Source organism: Trichophyton benhamiae, assembly GCF_000151125.1.
Source record: "Trichophyton benhamiae CBS 112371 chromosome Unknown contig00074.8, whole genome shotgun sequence".
Lineage (NCBI taxonomy): Eukaryota > Fungi > Ascomycota > Eurotiomycetes > Onygenales > Arthrodermataceae > Trichophyton > Trichophyton benhamiae.
Genome location: NW_003315102.1, coordinates 506,127 through 524,360, shown reverse-complemented (window position 1 = coordinate 524,360; position 18,234 = coordinate 506,127). Strand labels below are relative to the sequence as shown.

The window sequence follows — 18,234 nt, the reverse complement described above, 5'->3', positions numbered from 1 at the left end:
TTTATTTAGACTATTATTATACTATATATAATTTTTACTAAAGTAAGAGAATTTAACTAAGGGCTATACTATTAGCCTCTAAGTACTATAGCTATAGTAATATACTAGAGCCCTATATTTATATAGAATACTACTTAACCTACCTAGATATTATTAATAGCTTCTTTTTAGCTACCTTAGTAGATACTATTAAGGATATTGGCGAGGCTAGATCCCTTCTTACTAGTATTAATAATTAAAGGCTTTAGGTTACTTATAATATAGATAATAGATCGATTATATACCCTTATTACTAGGCTATCTTCTAGAATAAAGAATTATTAAAATAGAAGAGAGACTATTTCTCTCTATATTATAAGAACGGCAGCCTTAATATATATAAGTTTGCTAGCTATTTGCCTATATTTAAACCCTTAGTTAACTTATCTATAAGAAGCCTATTCTATAATAATAATTCTTAAAATAAAGCTAGTAGATTAGGTCGAGTATTTTATAGGTATATTAGATATATTAATAACTTTCTAGCCTTTACTACTATTATAGTTTATAAGTCTAATTATCTACACGCCTATAAATATATTTATATATATTAAATTTAGAGGATAACTTATTATAAATAAGGGCTATTAGAAGCTTGCCTAGGCTAGAAACTAACCTTTACTTAGCTCTACTTCCTTAGCCCCTAGGAAGTAATATTATAGCGGTTAGCTAATATTAGCTATATTAGATATCTCTTAGAGATTATCTCTATTACTAATAATTATATTCGAGCCTATAATCTCTACTATTACCTCTTTAGATATATTAGAGAGGTACTATATAAGAATATTAAGCTCGATTATATTCGATTAACTCCTTCCCTTAGATTAATAAAGAATTCTAATTCTAGATAGTAGTATAATCTCCTAGTTAGCTAGATTAATACTAAGATTACTAGCTTTATCCCTAATATTCCTTATAAGTATAGCGATATGGGCTATCGAGATATTTTATTATATTTTAAGGAGGCCCCTAATCTAACTTATAGTAAAGCTAATTTATTTATCTCCTATATTCGAGACTCTTTAATAGATAATACTAATACTACTACTCTAACTTAAAATACCTAGGGCTAGTAGTTCTCCTATATTTACTTTAAATATCTACTATATCTCCCTCTTTACTATATATTATTTTATACTATTAGCGGCCGAGGCTATAACTACTTATTAATTTTATATAGCTTTACTACTACTAAAATACTATAGCGAAATAAGTAGGTTACTATTTATTCCTTCTATTATTAGTACCTCTAGAATAGGGAAGGCTTATTTAATATCCTCTATAGAGGGGCCGCTCTCTTTTAGTAGTTTATAGTTAATATTCTTCTCTTAGTTAATATATAGAGGCTTTAGTACTTCTATTATAACTAGAAGATTATTCGAGCTAAGCTCTATTAGAATATATATAATATAATAGTAGCTAGAGCTATACTAGACTCTATTAGTTATTATATTCTATCTACTACCTTTACTAGCTTAGTTAGAAATATATAGTAATATTACTAGGACTCAATAACTATTATTTAATATTATAGTAAGCTAGCCTTCTTTATAACTTTTATAGCAAACCCCTATTAGCCTAAGATAACTAATAATCTACTTAAAAGCTTAGATAAGACTCCTTAGTAAATCTAGAATAACTATTCTAATTTAGTATCTTAAGTATTTAATTTAAAGAATAATACTATAATTAATATCTTTTATAAAGGCTATTTTAATAAATATCGGGTATATATTTAGGTAAGTAATCCTTAATTCTTTTTAACTATTTTAACTTCTACTAACTTCTTCTTTATCTCTCTAGGTTATTAAATAGTAGAAACGAAGTCTTCCTTACTCCTATACTCTCTTTTAGATTAATAGTACTTAGGATAACCTAGAATATATTAATAAATTTATATATACTAAAATTCCTCCTAAGAATAATTATCTATTTCTAATTATAATAAAGTATATAATCTACCAGCCCTATAGAGTAGATAATAGATAGCTAAAAACTCTCTATAGCTTAGATAATAATAGTAAATTATAGTTTTATTCTAAAAGCTTCCTAAAGAAACTATATCCTAATATTATCTTAATATCTACTAGATATATTAAATATTAATATAGAGATTAGGTTCGTACTAATATACTATATCCTAATTTTAATCTACGCTAAACTATCCTAATAATCTAAATTTATAATAGTTAGATCGTTCTCTATAATTTATACTTTTACTTAATATTTAATACTTATATTAATATAGAATTATATATCTTACTAGGTTCTATTTATTATATTTATAAATATATTTATAAAAGCTTAGATCGCGCTACTATCAAATTTAATTTAGGAGAGATAAATAAGATAAAATAGTATATATTAGGGTAATATATAGGTACTATAGAGGCAGCCTAGAGACTATTTAGCTTCTCAATCTATTCCTACTACCCTTTAGTCCTTCCTTTAGTAGTTTACCTACTATCTTAGTAGACTATAGTCTAGGACTAAAGCTAGAATACCTAAGATATACTAGAATAGATTAATAGATAAGTATCTTAGCTTAATACCTTCTTTACCTATAATAGAGGCTACCCTATAGAGAAACTTCTATATTAGGAGATAATATCTTAATATATTTAGGACCGTAAGTAAGTTTTTATCCTTTCTAATCTAGAATATACGCTAATAATATTAAAAGATAGATACTAGAAGCTATAGAAATAGAAGTCGAGATAAATTAGCTAAATATACTCTCTATTATCTATATAGAATATATACTATATTTAATATCTCCTTACTATTATATAAGGCCCCTAGAGTTATTAAGATCTTAGAACTATTAATAGGGTTATTCAACCCATATTTTAGGAAGCCTACTATACTCTAGGGCTTCTAGTAAGAGATAATAAGTAGATATTCTACTTTAAAGAGGCCTACTAGCTATAAACTAGAACTACTTTTAGAATAATATTTATTTTAACTCTATTATTTAGAAGTTTAAATAAGGATACTACTTTTAGGATTTAATCTTAATTTAGTAGTTAATTCTATAATAATCTTCCTTTATAAATCTCCTAAGGTAATTTTAATTATCTCTCTAACTAGACTATAGAGAAGGCCTTAAGAGATTTAGACCTCTACTTTATCTATTACCTACTCTAATAAAAAGAATATTCCCTTAAGGAGTTTGGGCTACTAATATTTAAAAATAACTAGGAAGGAAATAGTATACTAATAAACCCCCTTATTACTATAAAATTAGCCTATAATTAAGCTAAATAGAAAGCTTTAGCTAAGTAGCTAGAAGTATAACTTAATACTAATTAATAATAAGCTTATAGAACTATTTTAGAGGCTCTAAAATAGATACTAGAGAAGATATTATTCTTCCTTAATAGTCTCGATAGTACTAAAAAGATATTTCTATATTGAACTATCTATATATATATATATAGCTAAGGCCTTATTATACTCTATATTATATCTATAGGTATTACTTCTACCCTTTTATCTAGAGGTAGAACTATATATAAATATTTTAAGATTCTAATCTCTATCGAAGACTATTTAATATATAATATTTTTAGATCTTCTTAGCTAGTAGAGTTACTCTAGTAGATATCTTTATTTATTTAGAATAAGACTCTAATAACTTTAGCTTAGATATTTAATACTATTAATTAATTACTCCGCGATATCCGTTAAATTAATTCACCTTTTAGTAGTTTACTAACTATTTTAGGTAGAAACTTCTAGTAAATTTTATCTATTATTCTAATAGATATTTAATAAGATATTATTAATACTATAATATATAATACTAATATCTAGTAGTATTTATATATTCTAAGTCTATATAAAAATATAAGACTTCAAAGTACTACTTCTAAAAATCGAGCTTTTATAGAGTAGCTAGTAAGGCTTACTATTAATAAATCCCTATAAAGTTAAATCTAACTCTACCTAATTATTAAGTCTACTACTAATTTAACTACCTTTATAGACTAAGTATATCTAAATTTTATTAAGAATTCTACTAATTTAGAGTTTTTTAAAAATTATATTATTATAATATCTTTAAATAAGAATATATAGTTTCTTAATTAGTATTTTCTTACTAAGTTTCTAAAAGAAGTACTTACTTAATATATAATTAATACTACTAATATTAATAATATAGCCTATAAGGAAGTCTCGCGAGAATTCCTATAATTTTTAAATTTTAGTTCTCTACTACTATCTAAGTTATACTTTAAAATTAGCGTTCCGCTAATACTTTTATAGAATTTAAACTTATCTAAAGGGCTCTATAATAGAATATATTTTATTTTATACTAGGCTCTATATTAATATCTCGAAGTTTAAATTAATAGTAGAGATTTTAATAGGAATATCTACCTTATTTACTATATTTAATATAAGAGTAATACTCTAAATTTCCTATTTAAGCTCTACTAGTATTAATTCTCTATAAGGCTAGCCTTTATAATAACTATTAATAAAGCTTAAAACTAATTATTAGAGTATATTAGAGTTAATCTCCGCTCTCCTATATTTATATATAGCTAGCTATATATTATATTATCCTAAGTAATAGATACTAAATAAATCACCGTTCTATTAAATTTAGAGGCTAGAAAAGAATTAGCTATAGCTACTACTAATAGATTAGATTAGAATATAGAGAGGGATATCCCTAAGAATACCCTAATTCTAGCCTCTTAATTTTTTATTAATCTAGATCTAGATCTACTTATCCGAAACGTTATATATTAGAAGGTACTTAAATATATCTATTTTACTCTTCTAAAGTTAGATATTTCTTCTCTATCTTTATTAACTTTACTAGCTTAATATTATATTTTAGTTAATCTATAATCTAACTATCCTATTTACTTTTAAAAGTCTTCTTACTTTAACTACCTTCTAGTTAATATATCTACCTTAATTATTATTTAGACTACCTACTTTATTACTACCCCCTTTATTATAATTTATTAGTCCCCTTAGCCTAATAGCTAGAATTAGGTCTTCTAGATATTACTAGATATATTTTATAATTTTCTAATTAGTAATTATATTATTTATATAGAGGAGATACTAATAACTATAGAGTTTTATAATATTATAAGTAATTTCTTTATTAATAACTACTTCGTTAAGAGCTATAATTAACTCTTTATAGAGTATTAGGAAAGTTAACTAGTTCTAACTCTCTAGGTTAAGTCTCTATATATTTAGCCTAGGGACCTAAATAGTAAGATATATATTAATATATTAATTAGGATAACTAATCTATATATAGCTTTTATTAATATAGTAGTTATAATTCTACTAGAGTCTACTAAATATTAAATTTTTATTATTTAACTTAAAGTTTATTATTATCTACTATCTAGCTTAACCCCTAGAATATAGAGCTTCGTTAAGTTTAATATTTACTATACTATATCTAGTAACCCCTACTAGAAGAATATTTATCTACCTTAAATATTCTATTTAATCTCTATTAATAGTTAAATCGTTAATCTCTATAAATATAGGGGTTGCTAGTCCTCTATTATTAACTTATTTTAACTAAGCTATCTACTAGAAGCTTAAGTAGCTACTACCTCTAAGATAGTACCTAAATCTAGGCCTAGTACGCTAGCGTAAGTATTTATCTTACTCCCTAGTAGATAAATATATAGCTAAAGCTCTATCTTATAGTAAAGGACTTAAATACTTCTACTATATTAATACCCCTATAATGCCGATTAAGAGACTATATACTAAAGATACTAAGTCTAGACTATTAACTACTACCCCCCCCTCCTCTACTCCTAATAATAATATAGTAATAGAATAAATTCTAGAGGAAACTACTAAAGTCTCTATTAGTAAAAAAGCTCGCTCTAATTCTTTAAAATTAAGCTTAGGCTTAATATTATAGGCCTCTAAAGTAACTCCTCCTTCTATTAAAAAGTTTAAAGATTAGGATATTTCCTCTATATAGTCTAAAAATATAGTAGTAGATTTAGATTTATTAGAAGACTTTTCTAGTTTAAACTTAGATAGTTTAGATAATTCTTTAGGGGATAATAATAGTAATACTATAGCTACTACTTTAACTAATTTATATACTAATAAGCTACCTTATCTAGATAATAATATAAAAGGTAAAGGTAAGAGTTATACTATAAAGAAGTCTAGATAGATAGGCTAAATAGTATAGCTTAGGGATAAATATTTAGAGTAACGGGACTATCTACCTCTAGGTAAAATCTATAGTAGAAATCGAGTACTAAAAAAGGGTTTAACTATTAGGTATCTAATATTAATTACTAGATATCTAATAAAGAGCTTTCTTAAAGTAAGAGAAGCCTATATATAAGGAAAGGAAGAGAAGTATTTAGGGAAAGTACTTCTTAAATTAATACTAATATAAAGTACCTATACCTACGGAATACTATACTAATAGAAGTATAGTTATATATTAATACCCCTAAGGCCTATATTATTAATATATAACGCCCTATTATAGTAACTAGATAGCTATAAAATACTTCTACTACTACTAGTTATAAGGTACTAATTTTATATTTATAACTATTAGGCCTAATAAAATAAAATTTTAAGCCTTTAATTATTTAACGTTACTTAGAGGTAGTTAAGTATCTTTATATATAATTAAGTATTCGCCACCAGGTATTATTCACTGATTAGATGACTGATGCCTGGCGGCGAGCGTAGCTCGCCGCTCGAACTTTCTTGTATCAAATACTGCCTGTGGCGTGTCCATCGGCCCCGACGAGGCCGTGACTTGTTGCCTGTCACATGACAAGGCCAGCTTCGCTTACCTAATCTGATGTCGCTTGCAGAGATGCCATTGGGGTTGTCTTCTTTGCCTACCTTGCTGCGATGCAAGGAGAATAAGCAGTTGGGATGCATAGGGTGGTCCCTGTCTATTACGTACGTGCAGCTTCAGCGGCAAAAAGTGGGAGAGTGATGTAATTCATTTCCTCTTACGTATGTCTCCATTACATTTATGTGTATGGATGTGCAAGGGGGGTGGGAAAAGAAGCACACGGTACGCCTGCAAGGATGATGCTAGTCATTTCATCAAGTCATATTGGCTTGCCCTGGCTAAGAGACAGGGCAGGGCAAACGGAACCTTGTAACGGACAAGGTCGCGAGGGAAGTGAGGAAGTGAAGCTAGTTAGGTACATTGGTAGATGAGGATGCGAATGAAGCAAATGCTCAGTCGTGTCAAGAAAGAAAATAATACACGCTCTCCATCCATGGATTCGCTGTAAACAGAAGGAAAGTAGGGAGAGGAGAAAAAGAAAAAAACAATGCTGAATGTTCAATGCCATGGCCATGGGTATAAACTCCGTACAGTGCAAGCAAGGAAATCATAAAATAGTCAGACAGAAGAAAAAGTGGTGGTCAAGTATGTATAAGAAGAGGAAGAGAAGAGAGGTCTAGAACCACGCCAGCGGTCCGGATTTTGATAAGAATTTTGCTTTTGGCGAAGAATGGGGGAAAAGTCGTTAAGGTTTCTTGATATGCCTTTCGTTCCGGTCGTGTCTGGGATGGAATGGAAATGATGTGTAGGTATAGGTCGGTCGAGCCGTGAATGTACCATATGCATGGAAGGGACATGGTAGGGACATGGTAGGGCGAGGGCGAAAGAGCAGGAGGGCGTGAGAAGCTAAAAAGTGGTAGAAGGAAAAAAAAAGAAAGGAAAGAGCAAAGATTAATACATGTCATCTTGATATCGGGTGTCCCTGGTGGTTGAGGTAGTTGAATAGCCACGACCACCGGCGCTGCTGCCACCAGACTTCTTCTTCCAACCAAGCTTCATGCCCATCTTCTTCCAGGCATTGTCTTGTCGGCTCTTGGAATGATGATGGTGGGGATGGTGCATGTCACTCGACGGCGGGGTTGTGGGCGGAGTCATGGGATCTCCTGCACCGGGGCTCGAAGGCAGGCTGCTGCCGGAGTCGTCTGTCAGAGTGCCTGAGACCGAGTCACCACTGGCATAGCCGTAAGGAGAGGAGCGGCTGCTGGTGGTAGTTGTCCTGGAGATGGAAGTGTGGTGAGAAGAGGGAGGGCTAGTAGATGGGTTTGAAGAAGAATGGTATGAGAAATAACCACTGCCGGGAGCAGCAGCGGAGCGAGGAGAGGTGACAAAGGAGGACTGCGGTGATAGCCGTTTGCGCATCGACTTGTGACGGCCAACTTCACGGTCCTCAGGAGAGCCATCTCGGGAATAGCTCGGCTGTGACTGGGGCGAGGCGTGACTGTTGAGAAAGGGAATGAAGATAGACTCGTCCATGAGGTCGTGAATTCGCTTGACGGCAGCGTCGAGCGTCTCGGGTGGCGGAGGTCTTCTGAGATTGGAGTGTCTCAGCAGGGCATCCCTGACGGCGCTTGGAAGGTTGATCTCCCTGGGAGATCCCGGCATGACATAGGCGGATAGCAGCCTATGCCAGAGCATGCAAAGGTGGTCTGCTTGCGGGGAGTCGGAGAGAATGGGGAATTCGCCTAGCTGGCGGGAGACGGCATTGTATGTATCAGCATAGCGCTTGGAGTCCATGGTGAACTCGAGCGTCTCGAGGCAGTGGTTCTGCGAGAGGTAGGCCATGAAGGCTGCGAGCGTGTAAGGAGGAGCTGCGGTGTTTGAGAGCACATCGTCCAGCGTGGGCCGGGAGAGCAGCGGGCCACCTGGAAGCGCCAGACTAGACGGCCGCGAGAAGTGCCAACCGTCCATCACCCTCTCCTCGTCCGAGTCGAGGACCGAGGGCGCCGGCGAGCTGTAGGCAGACGAGTCTGGCGTGAAGCCTGGATTCCAGGTTGACGGGGTGATGGTGATGGTCGAGTAGCGCGAGCCTCTGCCGCAGGATGGCATCCCCTTGGTGGTACAGCTGGTTGGCTTCTTAGTGTTGGTGTTGATATTGTTGTTGCTGCTGGTGGACCGGCTGCTGGTGTCTCTGGACCGGATATCTTTCCACACTCTGGCCTTCCCTTCCCCCTCCCCCTTGCTTCTGACGTGAAAGGCCGTGCTGGCCAGGGTTACGGATGGTATCTGAGTGGTCTCTCTGAGGCGAGGTGTCTCTGGCGGACGGTGGAATTGGGGCTGTCTGTTCAGTGTTCAGAGTTCAGTGTTCAACGTTCAATGGGCGGCAGCGTCAGCCCAGAAGATCTAGTCAATGAGGGCGTAAACACGGCGCATGAGTCTGTCCGTCTTGCAAGTATATGAGGCCAGGGCCAGCGTCTTGTATGCCGGCTGCTGGAGGTCGTTGTATGTGGTATGAGGTGTAGTTGTGATAGTTGTGGTGTTGTGGTGTTGAGGTGTTGTTGGCGGAAGACGAAGAAAGGCGGCGGCTGTTCTCTAGTTATGTATAAAAAAGGACGACCATCGTCGAACCTCTCTCAACCAACCCCCGTCGGCCAAAAGTACCCTGACTCGCAAAACACAGTGGAGAGATACTTATAAAGAGATGCTCCACCCAGGCTTCTTCGTCTGCTTCCTCGTCTTTTCTTTTTCCTATTTACTTTCCTCGTTGCTTTTTCTTCTAGTGCGGTAAACTACACTTGTATCGACTTGGTACGAGGGCAGCCAGCGAGACAGCGAGGAGACGCAGACCAGAGCATGAGAGACCGCAGGAGGAGCCCCCCCTCCCCCCTTGTATGACCCCGGAGCCCTGCCTCTGCCGCCTGCAAGGATAGGACGTCTTCTTTTTTTTTTGCAGGACGAAGATTTACAAAAAAAAAAAAAAAGGCAGACGAGTTGGAGATGAGGAGGGCCCAGGGCGAGGATGCGCCGGCGACTCGACCGGTAGACAGGGCAGCAGTTCTCCCCCCTTTCGCTGCTAGCTGTGCTGTTTGCCTCTACTTGTGGTTCGATATATCAGGTAAGGGGATTCTTTTCACCTTCTAGGAAATTGCTAAGGAATGAGTTCCAGATTTATTATTGCTTTTCAACCTTCGATTATAAAGCCTATAAGCTATATTATGACCTACCAACCAGCGATATAATAATCACTTTCTAGCCTTAACTCTCTCTGTCTCTTTTCCAGAGTTTCCAGAGTTTGAAAAGAAGGAGAGAAGCAGCAGCAGAGAGGAGAAAAAGCAAAAAATAACAAAAAAAGGTAGAAAGCCCAGTTCCCAGCAAAAGGTTGGAAAAAGCAAGGGGGGCCAGAAGAAGCCAGCCCAGCAAGCCGACATTTACGGTCGCCACCCGGGAAGCAAAAAGAAGACGAAGAAGAATCTCTCCTTCTCTTGGGCTCTTTTTGGGCCTTGGACTATTTTTTGCTTCTTCTAAACGGATCGTCAGCAAGGGATTTACGGTTTGTGCTTGTTCGATGCCACCCGCAAGTGTGACGCCAACGATCGACTGGGACGAACCGTGAAAACAGGAGAGAACAGGTAAGCTCGAGAGTTACCTTTTCGAGGGTCAATGACCAAGCCCTGGAGGAGGGAGCATCCAGAGAAGACAAGAAAAAAAGGGCACAACAGAAAGACTGAGACCCTAGAGAGAATAAGAGACAGATAGGTAAAGACAGAGAGAAGCTGTTGCTTTTTTTCTTCGCTTTGGTCGTACCTGAGTCTGTTTCATGCATAATAGACAGCGGCAAGTGGAGATATAGAGATGAGATATTACACGCTCTCTGCTCTTCACTGCTGGTCCTCTCGATCACAACTCACTCCCTGGTGCTTCCGGCAGCTCCGTTGAGAAAGAAATATACGGGATTGAGATGGGATGGGATATATTCCCTCAGCAAAACAAACGGTCACTGACAACCACGCTGGAAAGGCAGCAGAAACTTCGAGTAGCTATGCTGAAGATTTCGACCGGGACCAGCTTCCACTTTTCCACCAGCTGGCTAGAACTCGGCCTGGGGACCTTGCCCTGTCCATCTACCAGTCCTCTCTCTCCAGGTCGAGGTTCTTTTTGCTCTGCATCTCTCTTGTCCTTGCCAGGGCTGCTTCCGGTTGCACAGGACGATAACTAATTAACTTAACTCCTCTCCTCGCCCAGGAATCATACGTTCATCATCCCACTTTTATGTTCCTTCTTACACTCCCGCTTATCATCCTATCCTCTTCCTCTTTACATGGTAGCACCGAAGACTGTCCAGGGGTGTGTGGGAAAGAGCAGGCAGTCAAAAGGACAGCGAGAGCCAAACCCCCACACCCCAGGTCCCCCATGAAGGTGCAACATCGACAAGAAAGCAATAAATATATAAGACTCGAACCCATTTCGAACAGGTCCACGGGTCATCAGGGCCCAGGCAAGTCTAAGCAGTGTCACGGCCACAGCAGTGCTGTCGTTGCACGCCAGCGAATAATTGGAGGCAAAAGCTCAAGGTGTACTCAGTAGTATATCAACAGCCTTTATGAAGAATCAAGCGCCGAGACGACGAAGGAAAAACAAACGAAAGGGACAAAAAAGATACATTCTATCCCTCCTGCACATCAGTTCATGCCATGAGCTCGGTTTTGAATCTGGCGGGTAAAAAAAGAGTAAAGCTAGGATCAGGCCATAAGCTTCGCAGAAACCACTTACGAGACTATCAGCAAAAGGCTACCTGATGATGCTCCGCGCAGATGCCCAAAAAACAATAATAAATTGCATGCACATCGTGGACAACTGAGAAAGTACCGCAGATTACGCAGCACCCAGTCCGCACTTACTCGGAGGATAACTATATCAACAAGGGCAACAAGAGCGAGTCTCACAGCATCTCGTTACATACAAGTGGTACTAACAACGCCCATGACTACATCCCAGAGAGGAAAAATGGCCTGCCAAGTCACCTTCAGGGCGAAAGCAAGAGAAGGGGCAGGGCAAGGGTTCCATTTCTCCATTTTGCGGCCAGAGAAAGAGATGCAATGCCTCTGACGCCTCGTTTGCTTCATCCCGATGGTGTGGATGATGAAGAAAGGTGGCCTGACTTAACATGCCAGTTTCATCATCGACAGTTCACCATAAACCGCCTAATAAGCTAACCAACTCTCACCAGCTCGAAGCGAGATGTCGGCGGCAACTCCAGGCAAGAGCGGGAGGGAGAGAGTAATTAAGCCTGACAATTAAAATATTGGCTATGACAAGCACCTATAGGCGCCGTCGGCGACGCAAAAAAAAAAGTGACAACTTTTCTGGACTTCTTTTTTAGCATCGATGACATCCTTACCCGGGCTGCCGATCGTCCTTTTGCTTCTCGTTTCTTTTTTTTGCTCCTCGTTGCTTTTTGTTGTCTGCTTTCTCTGCCCCTTCTGGGATATCAGGCCAGGAGCGAGAGAGACTCCGAGAGAGGGAGAGAAAGAGATATACCGCCGATCTCCTGGGCACAACTATCGTCATCTTGACCTCGTTTGAGCACAACAACACACACACACGGAACAAATCATTACTACAACTATATATTTGCGCCGATACGGGGGGAAAATAAAATAAAAGAAACCCACTCATGCATAGCTAAAGTGCTACTATCATGAAGGAAGGGAAAACGGCGAAAGAAAGAAGATTCCATGCATGAAGACTGTTCGGGAGGGCAGCTGTGAAACTATCATGAAGGGCGTGGATGCTGTGTGGCGAGTCTTCCCCTTCTCCTCTCGCTTGTTCTCCTCCCCGCGACGGTGAGCCAGAGGAGACCCGTCGGGTAATGCAGGGCATGATGTCAGTTGATGTCCAAAAGGCGTTGTGTTGGCCGATAGGGGAATTTTAAAAGCTGGGTGATCTAAAAATGTCCGGCCAGTTGACGTTACGCCCCTTGTTTCAGACGGTTCTCCAGTTTAAAGGGAACCCGTCCTATTCAGACAAACGGACGAAGCAGAGGAAGGGGGGGGGGGGAGGGTAAACACGACGGGAGTGTATGGAACATGAATGAGAAATTCGACTCTTCGATGCGTGGATGCGTGTTCCTGTGTGCGCTGTCATGGTATGTCACAGATGCTCCATACAATCGAGATCCATGCGCGATGGCCCGGATCTCGCGGCCCATCAGGAGCATCCAGAGAGCAGTTGCATATACTTACTCTGTATAACAACTGCTTACGACTCGCCCTACTCGCTGTCAACACATTCCCACGGAGCAAGAAACTTTCCGGAGTGACAAGGGAGAGCTTTGATAAACACAACTTATGCTTATACTATCAGCTAAACAGTCGCACTAACGAGCAGACAAGGAGGGGTGGGCAAAAGGGCGAATTTCCGGCTTCGCTTCCTAGGCGCTGTACATGCAAGGCCTGCATTCGTAGCGTACCAGTGCCATGGGGACTCATGTCTGCGTCGGAATCTCAGGCGTGTATCCGCCCAGCGCCTTGATACGGGAAAAACATACATCATACGTACGACTCCGTACTGCGAACAATCATCAGGAGACGTCCTGTCTAAGCGATATGCATGGCGGCGCCTTTTCTTGAGGCTGACTTTGGATAGCCATGCCATCGTGCATCGGGCATTCCTGTCTCTCTATCAGCCAGCGAGCAGCAACCAGATCGTGCTGCTGCCACACCGCTCAAAGGGGGCCAGCAGCTAGCTACGTGCTGGCCATGCATGGAAGCCACATCATACGCCGTCTTTCGACTTCGACGCTGGCGGCAACGAACAGCCTCCAACAAAGAGACCTGCATCCTCAACGTGGGCCGCAGTGGGAAAGGGGAAAAATCTGAAAAAGATATGCAAAAATAAATCGCGCTTTCCCCCTTGAACAAACAAGGGTTCGACATCTTTCACTCACACACACTCTCTCTCTCGTTTGGCCTCTTGAGTATCCATCCAGAAGTGGGATCATAGGGGTCTGAGATAGATTATCCTGTTCGTCCCAGTCGCGGGATGGTTAACTATTTCGTAATTGAGACCACGTATATTCCCTCCACCAAATCGCCGATTGGCATGGTGGTGAGGAGACGGCTGTCAATCTTTCTCGATCAAAAGAAAATGCCCGCACTGGGGCATCTCCATCAGCATCCATCCAACGCACCATTGACGGAGTGTCTCTCCGTATAGCTCACACTACCAACTTAGTCTCCGGATTGCTCAACGGATAATTCCAACATCTCACAGATAAGCTTGACCCTCTACCCCCTTCGAAAGGGTATTAACATGCCGCTTGGTATAGGGCTAGGAAATGGAGCGAAAATGGGGGTGGTGGATGTCTCTTCTGTCAACATCGTTGGCCGAGCATCTCACAGGCTCCCTCGCTCTCCACCCCCTGAACCCCTGTCCGTATTATACACAGCGTACAGCAAGGTGTAAGGAACCCAAGCAACCAAAGGAAGAGAAAAAAGGCCGCAATCCCCCTTCTAGAAAGGTTCTGGAAGACAACTCCCGTCCTTTCATCCTTGTCCCTGTCCGCTTGTCCTTCTAGAATCCTTCTAGCACATGCATCCAAGTGACGAGGGTGGTTGGTCAGTTACAGCTCCTCGGGACTCGCCGCTCCTTTCTCCCGGTCGAACTTGAGATGTCCTAGACGGGGAAGCAGAAAAGTGACATCAAGGTAGTCTGCGACTTCTCGCCATCATCTAGCTGGCTGGCTAGCTAACTAGTTAACGGTCTGTTACATCTAGGCTGTTTATGAAAAAAATCTCTGCGTTTTCTTTTTTCGCCACTATCTGGCCGTGCTTCTCTCGGCTATTGGCAACTTCCCGTCGAAGGGTTTTCTTCCCAAGGCGGCTGGCGGGCTGGTGGCACCGTCATAAAAGCAAGTAATTACTATACTTATATTGCCGTACTCCACGGTAGACGGGGACAAACAATATGCGTCCAGCCCTACGCCCGGCCCGGGGGATATATTGCATGCCAATACGGAGTAGCTCAACGGCAGAGATTTTTTATCGCTGATGTATATTTCTACTTACTTGGACTGTACTCCGTACCCACCTTGTATATCATCGCCGTCCCCTCTCCATCGTCATCTTCATCGTCATCACCACATCCGTCACTAGGCGAGTTTATCTCTTTTTATTATTATCTTGTTTATGTTTATTCTATTATTTTATTTTCGCCTCCAGGCTAACAACTAACTAACCAGTTGGCCGAAGTGAATTCGATATTTGACGTCGCTAAGATCGACTTCTACTTATATACGTCCAGGATACATACTCCCTATCAAACACAGAGTCTATCCCGATCTCGTTTCCGAGACTATTGATATCAAACACGCACACATGCAATACTCTGACAACAAACATTGCCATCGGCTTTGCCCGAGATAACCAAGTGAAAACCTGCAAAAAAAATAAAAAAAATAAAAAAACGACGAGCCTGATTTAACTATCTTTTTATCCGTTGATGCTGGCAAACAGTTTATTTTTGCGAGAGGAAAATAAACTGATCGATGATAATTTAAGGTGAAAAAATTAAGATGATTTTTTTAAGGGGTGAACCCGACTGATCTAGATCATCCTTCCCCTAAGAGGATATGTTATCCGGATCTTCTCCTGCTTTTTGCTCTGGTCTTGCTGCTTCCCGCCTGAACCTCCGCCATGGCAAGGCCTTCTTCTCGGGCGTTGAGCCGTCCCTTTCTTACTGATCCAATGCATGGCCTCTCGAATTCGACCTTTGACGTCCGCTTGATTGGGTCGGGGCCTGGCTTCCGGTCGAATAGTTCTTCGTGGTCGCTTGCCTCTTGACTCAAACAGGCAAAAGGCGTTCTTCTTTAAGAGAAGCCCCTTTTGCTTTTTACCAATCCTTTTTTTGCCTCTGTACCAGTGCCTCTTACCAATTGATTATTCAAGCACTATACGAGTTCCTTTGTTTTTCCCTCCCTTCATTGGGCACCTCAGGCTCGAAGGTTCCCCAGGCTTGACGCATGGCTTGGTTGCTCCGAAAACGGCGTTCAGGCAAGCTGCAGCCATTAAAAAAAATAATAATAATACAGACAATGAAGAAGCAGCAAGATGACCCTTTTTCTGTGAAGGTTGATGCTATAAATAACATAATCTATTATGATTTACTTCGGCGTCCCCTTAGAATTGGGGCCGTGAGGAGTTTGGGCCCTCAGTCAACGGCTTCCCTCTGGACGAGGCGCCGCCTTGATATACATGCAAAGAGGCCCTCGAGCAGCCTCTGCAAGCGCCAGAGAGTCAATGCTACAGGCACAGAAGAAATCTCCCTGTCGCTTGAGTCAAGATTCATGCCTTTCCCCAGGAGTTTCTTTTAATACCAACGATGCCTCAAAGGGGTCATCGCTGGCGCCGTGTCCGCGCTTCCCTCTTACTATTAATAATAGACACAGACTACTCGTTTCGCTTCAAGCGGTTGAGAACCGAACTAGTAGCTGTCGGTGGTTCCCGATGCGTCCGTTGGCCTGCCTCTCTCCCTGGTCCTTGGGAAGGAGAATCCGGGGGATGGCTGAATGAGATCGCCACGAGACCCGTCTGCTCGGTAAGGGGGTTCGATGTTTGAAGCCAGCGATGGTCGGTAAGGCAGAAACGAGAGGGGAGAAAAGTTGAAGATGTCGCCATCGCCATGGAGAAACAAGAGAAAGAAGGTTAAGACTTTAAAGTCTTCGAATTATTAAGGTCGATCGATCTCCGTCATGGCTCCATCCGAATCAGTTTGATATCTTCGCGCTTGCTGGTGGACTATACATGGTAGATCCTGGCTATCAAGTATCACATGTCCGACTCTTCTCCAGCTTCTTCATCTCGTGGATCAATCACTGCGACTTAGTCTGGCGTATATACAAGAGATATACGCTACTATCAATGAATCTGCCAATCTAAAGGGTGTGTGGGGAGCAGTACTTGCGCCCTATCGCCAGTTCCCCAGTGTTAGCCGGGAGGATTGGATTAATCTGGAAAAATTCAATACCAGTCCGTCGTATTTGTCGGTGACTACAGATGATGATGACATGGCGACATTCGATTTGATCAAGTGAAATGACACGAGAGGGAGGTGAAAGCGAAGTAGGACGACCCTCTCTCGCTCCTTTCCCCATCCCTCGGCCCATAAGCATGGCAAGGGCAAGCAAGGAGAGTACCCTGATGCATACTTCTCGTGTTTATCGGGCCGCAAGAAGCTGGCTTTTGAACGGACGGACGGCCAAGAGAGAGGATGCTTGTCATTGTCCACACGCGCACACATATGAGACTCAGCTGTTGGAATTATTAATGTATACGAACCAACACTTGGAAATGAGCAATATCCCCTACGCTCGCCTCCAGCCCATGATTGACCAGTTTTGATCCCCGGTAAGCCCGGCCAAGGAAGGTCGCCGTTGGGAAAAAGGAAGAAGATACCTAGATGGCCAAGCTTTGCGGGGAGGACGAGCATCTGGGGTAACTTGTCTTCCTTCCCCCGTACGACTTTTGGTATTGGATGGGTGGATGTTGATGGCGAGTCCGTTGAAACTATCAGGGTTCTAGTGTAGGCAGATGGATTAGCCAGCTATAACGGTGGTGTCTCTATGGCTATCATCAGCTCATCGTGGCGTTCCTCCCTTGACCGTCTTTTTCACTTACTCCTACCCGGTCTTCTATCATCTCGGTTGAGAGAGTGTGATAGAGATACTCGGAGATTGGACTCTTGGTCTTCCGTTCCCTGCCAGTTATACCATAACCCATATTGAAGGATGCACAATGTCATCATCGAACGGGATGGATACAACATCCCTCGGCGCTTGTTGACTTTTCTGGGGTTGCCGGAACTGCCGGTCTTCTCTCCCTTGCCTCTCTCGTATACCTGCTCGACCAAGTATGTATACTTACAGTGTTAGTTGTATATACACATATGCTTTATCATGTGTGTATATATATATATAGCTGCTTTCTTATCGAACACGACCCTGAGCCCACTTTCAATCACATTATCGCCAAACTAGTGCCGTCAAATATCGTCATGGTTATCCCTCCCACCGTGATAGCTGCTGCCCACTATTGGCCGCGGATCAACGGCCCAGGATGCCGACAGACTAGGGGCTGTGTTTATATGTCTGGGGAGGAGTTTATTGCGTGGGCCTGCAAACCCTGGAGAGGGTTATTCTGGTGACCCCGCGACCTGATGGTGCCAGATTGATAGATGATGCTTGTTGCTAGTTCATGCAACTATAACCAGATGGTTGGATAGGAACGGCGCCGTTTCAGCAGCGCAACCATAGGGCGATATGGGGTTGTGGAGTCGTCTCTCCCGCTGTCATTTTTGCAACTGAAGGACTGACGCATGCCTGGATATTGAATTGAACGATGGGTGGTTCTCCATATTCAACTCTATGG

The 18,234-nt window shown here is 40.7% G+C and overlaps 3 protein-coding genes across 3 annotated transcripts, besides 3 other annotated features; 2 read left to right on the top strand and 1 right to left on the bottom strand.

Annotated features, from left to right (window-relative positions):
- Positions 1–704: part of a repeat region (AT_rich region) that runs on past the window's edge.
- A 5,064-nt stretch (positions 705–5,768) lies between these two features.
- Positions 5,769–6,283: a repeat region (AT_rich region).
- A 1-nt stretch (position 6,284) lies between these two features.
- Positions 6,285–6,390: a repeat region (AT_rich region).
- Positions 6,391–7,765: 1,375 nt separating this feature from the next.
- ARB_00189 (G-protein signaling regulator, putative) lies at positions 7,766–8,782 on the bottom strand (the record flags this gene model as incomplete). Its single annotated transcript, XM_003013692.1, has 1 exon — positions 7,766–8,782. One exon carries the CDS (start codon positions 8,780–8,782, stop codon positions 7,766–7,768), a length of 1,017 nt encoding a protein of 338 aa, XP_003013738.1.
- A 131-nt stretch (positions 8,783–8,913) lies between these two features.
- On the top strand, positions 8,914–10,336 carry ARB_00188 (uncharacterized protein; the record flags this gene model as incomplete). Its single annotated transcript, XM_003013691.1, has 5 exons — positions 8,914–8,930; positions 8,953–9,229; positions 9,408–9,595; positions 9,742–9,926; positions 10,065–10,336. 5 exons carry the CDS (start codon positions 8,914–8,916, stop codon positions 10,334–10,336), a joined length of 939 nt encoding a protein of 312 aa, XP_003013737.1.
- A 438-nt stretch (positions 10,337–10,774) lies between these two features.
- Positions 10,775–11,023, top strand: ARB_00187 (uncharacterized protein; the record flags this gene model as incomplete). The annotated part of the gene is made up of 1 exon (XM_003013690.1): positions 10,775–11,023. One exon carries the CDS (start codon positions 10,775–10,777, stop codon positions 11,021–11,023), a length of 249 nt encoding a protein of 82 aa, XP_003013736.1.
- Positions 11,024–18,234: the final 7,211 nt, after the last annotated feature.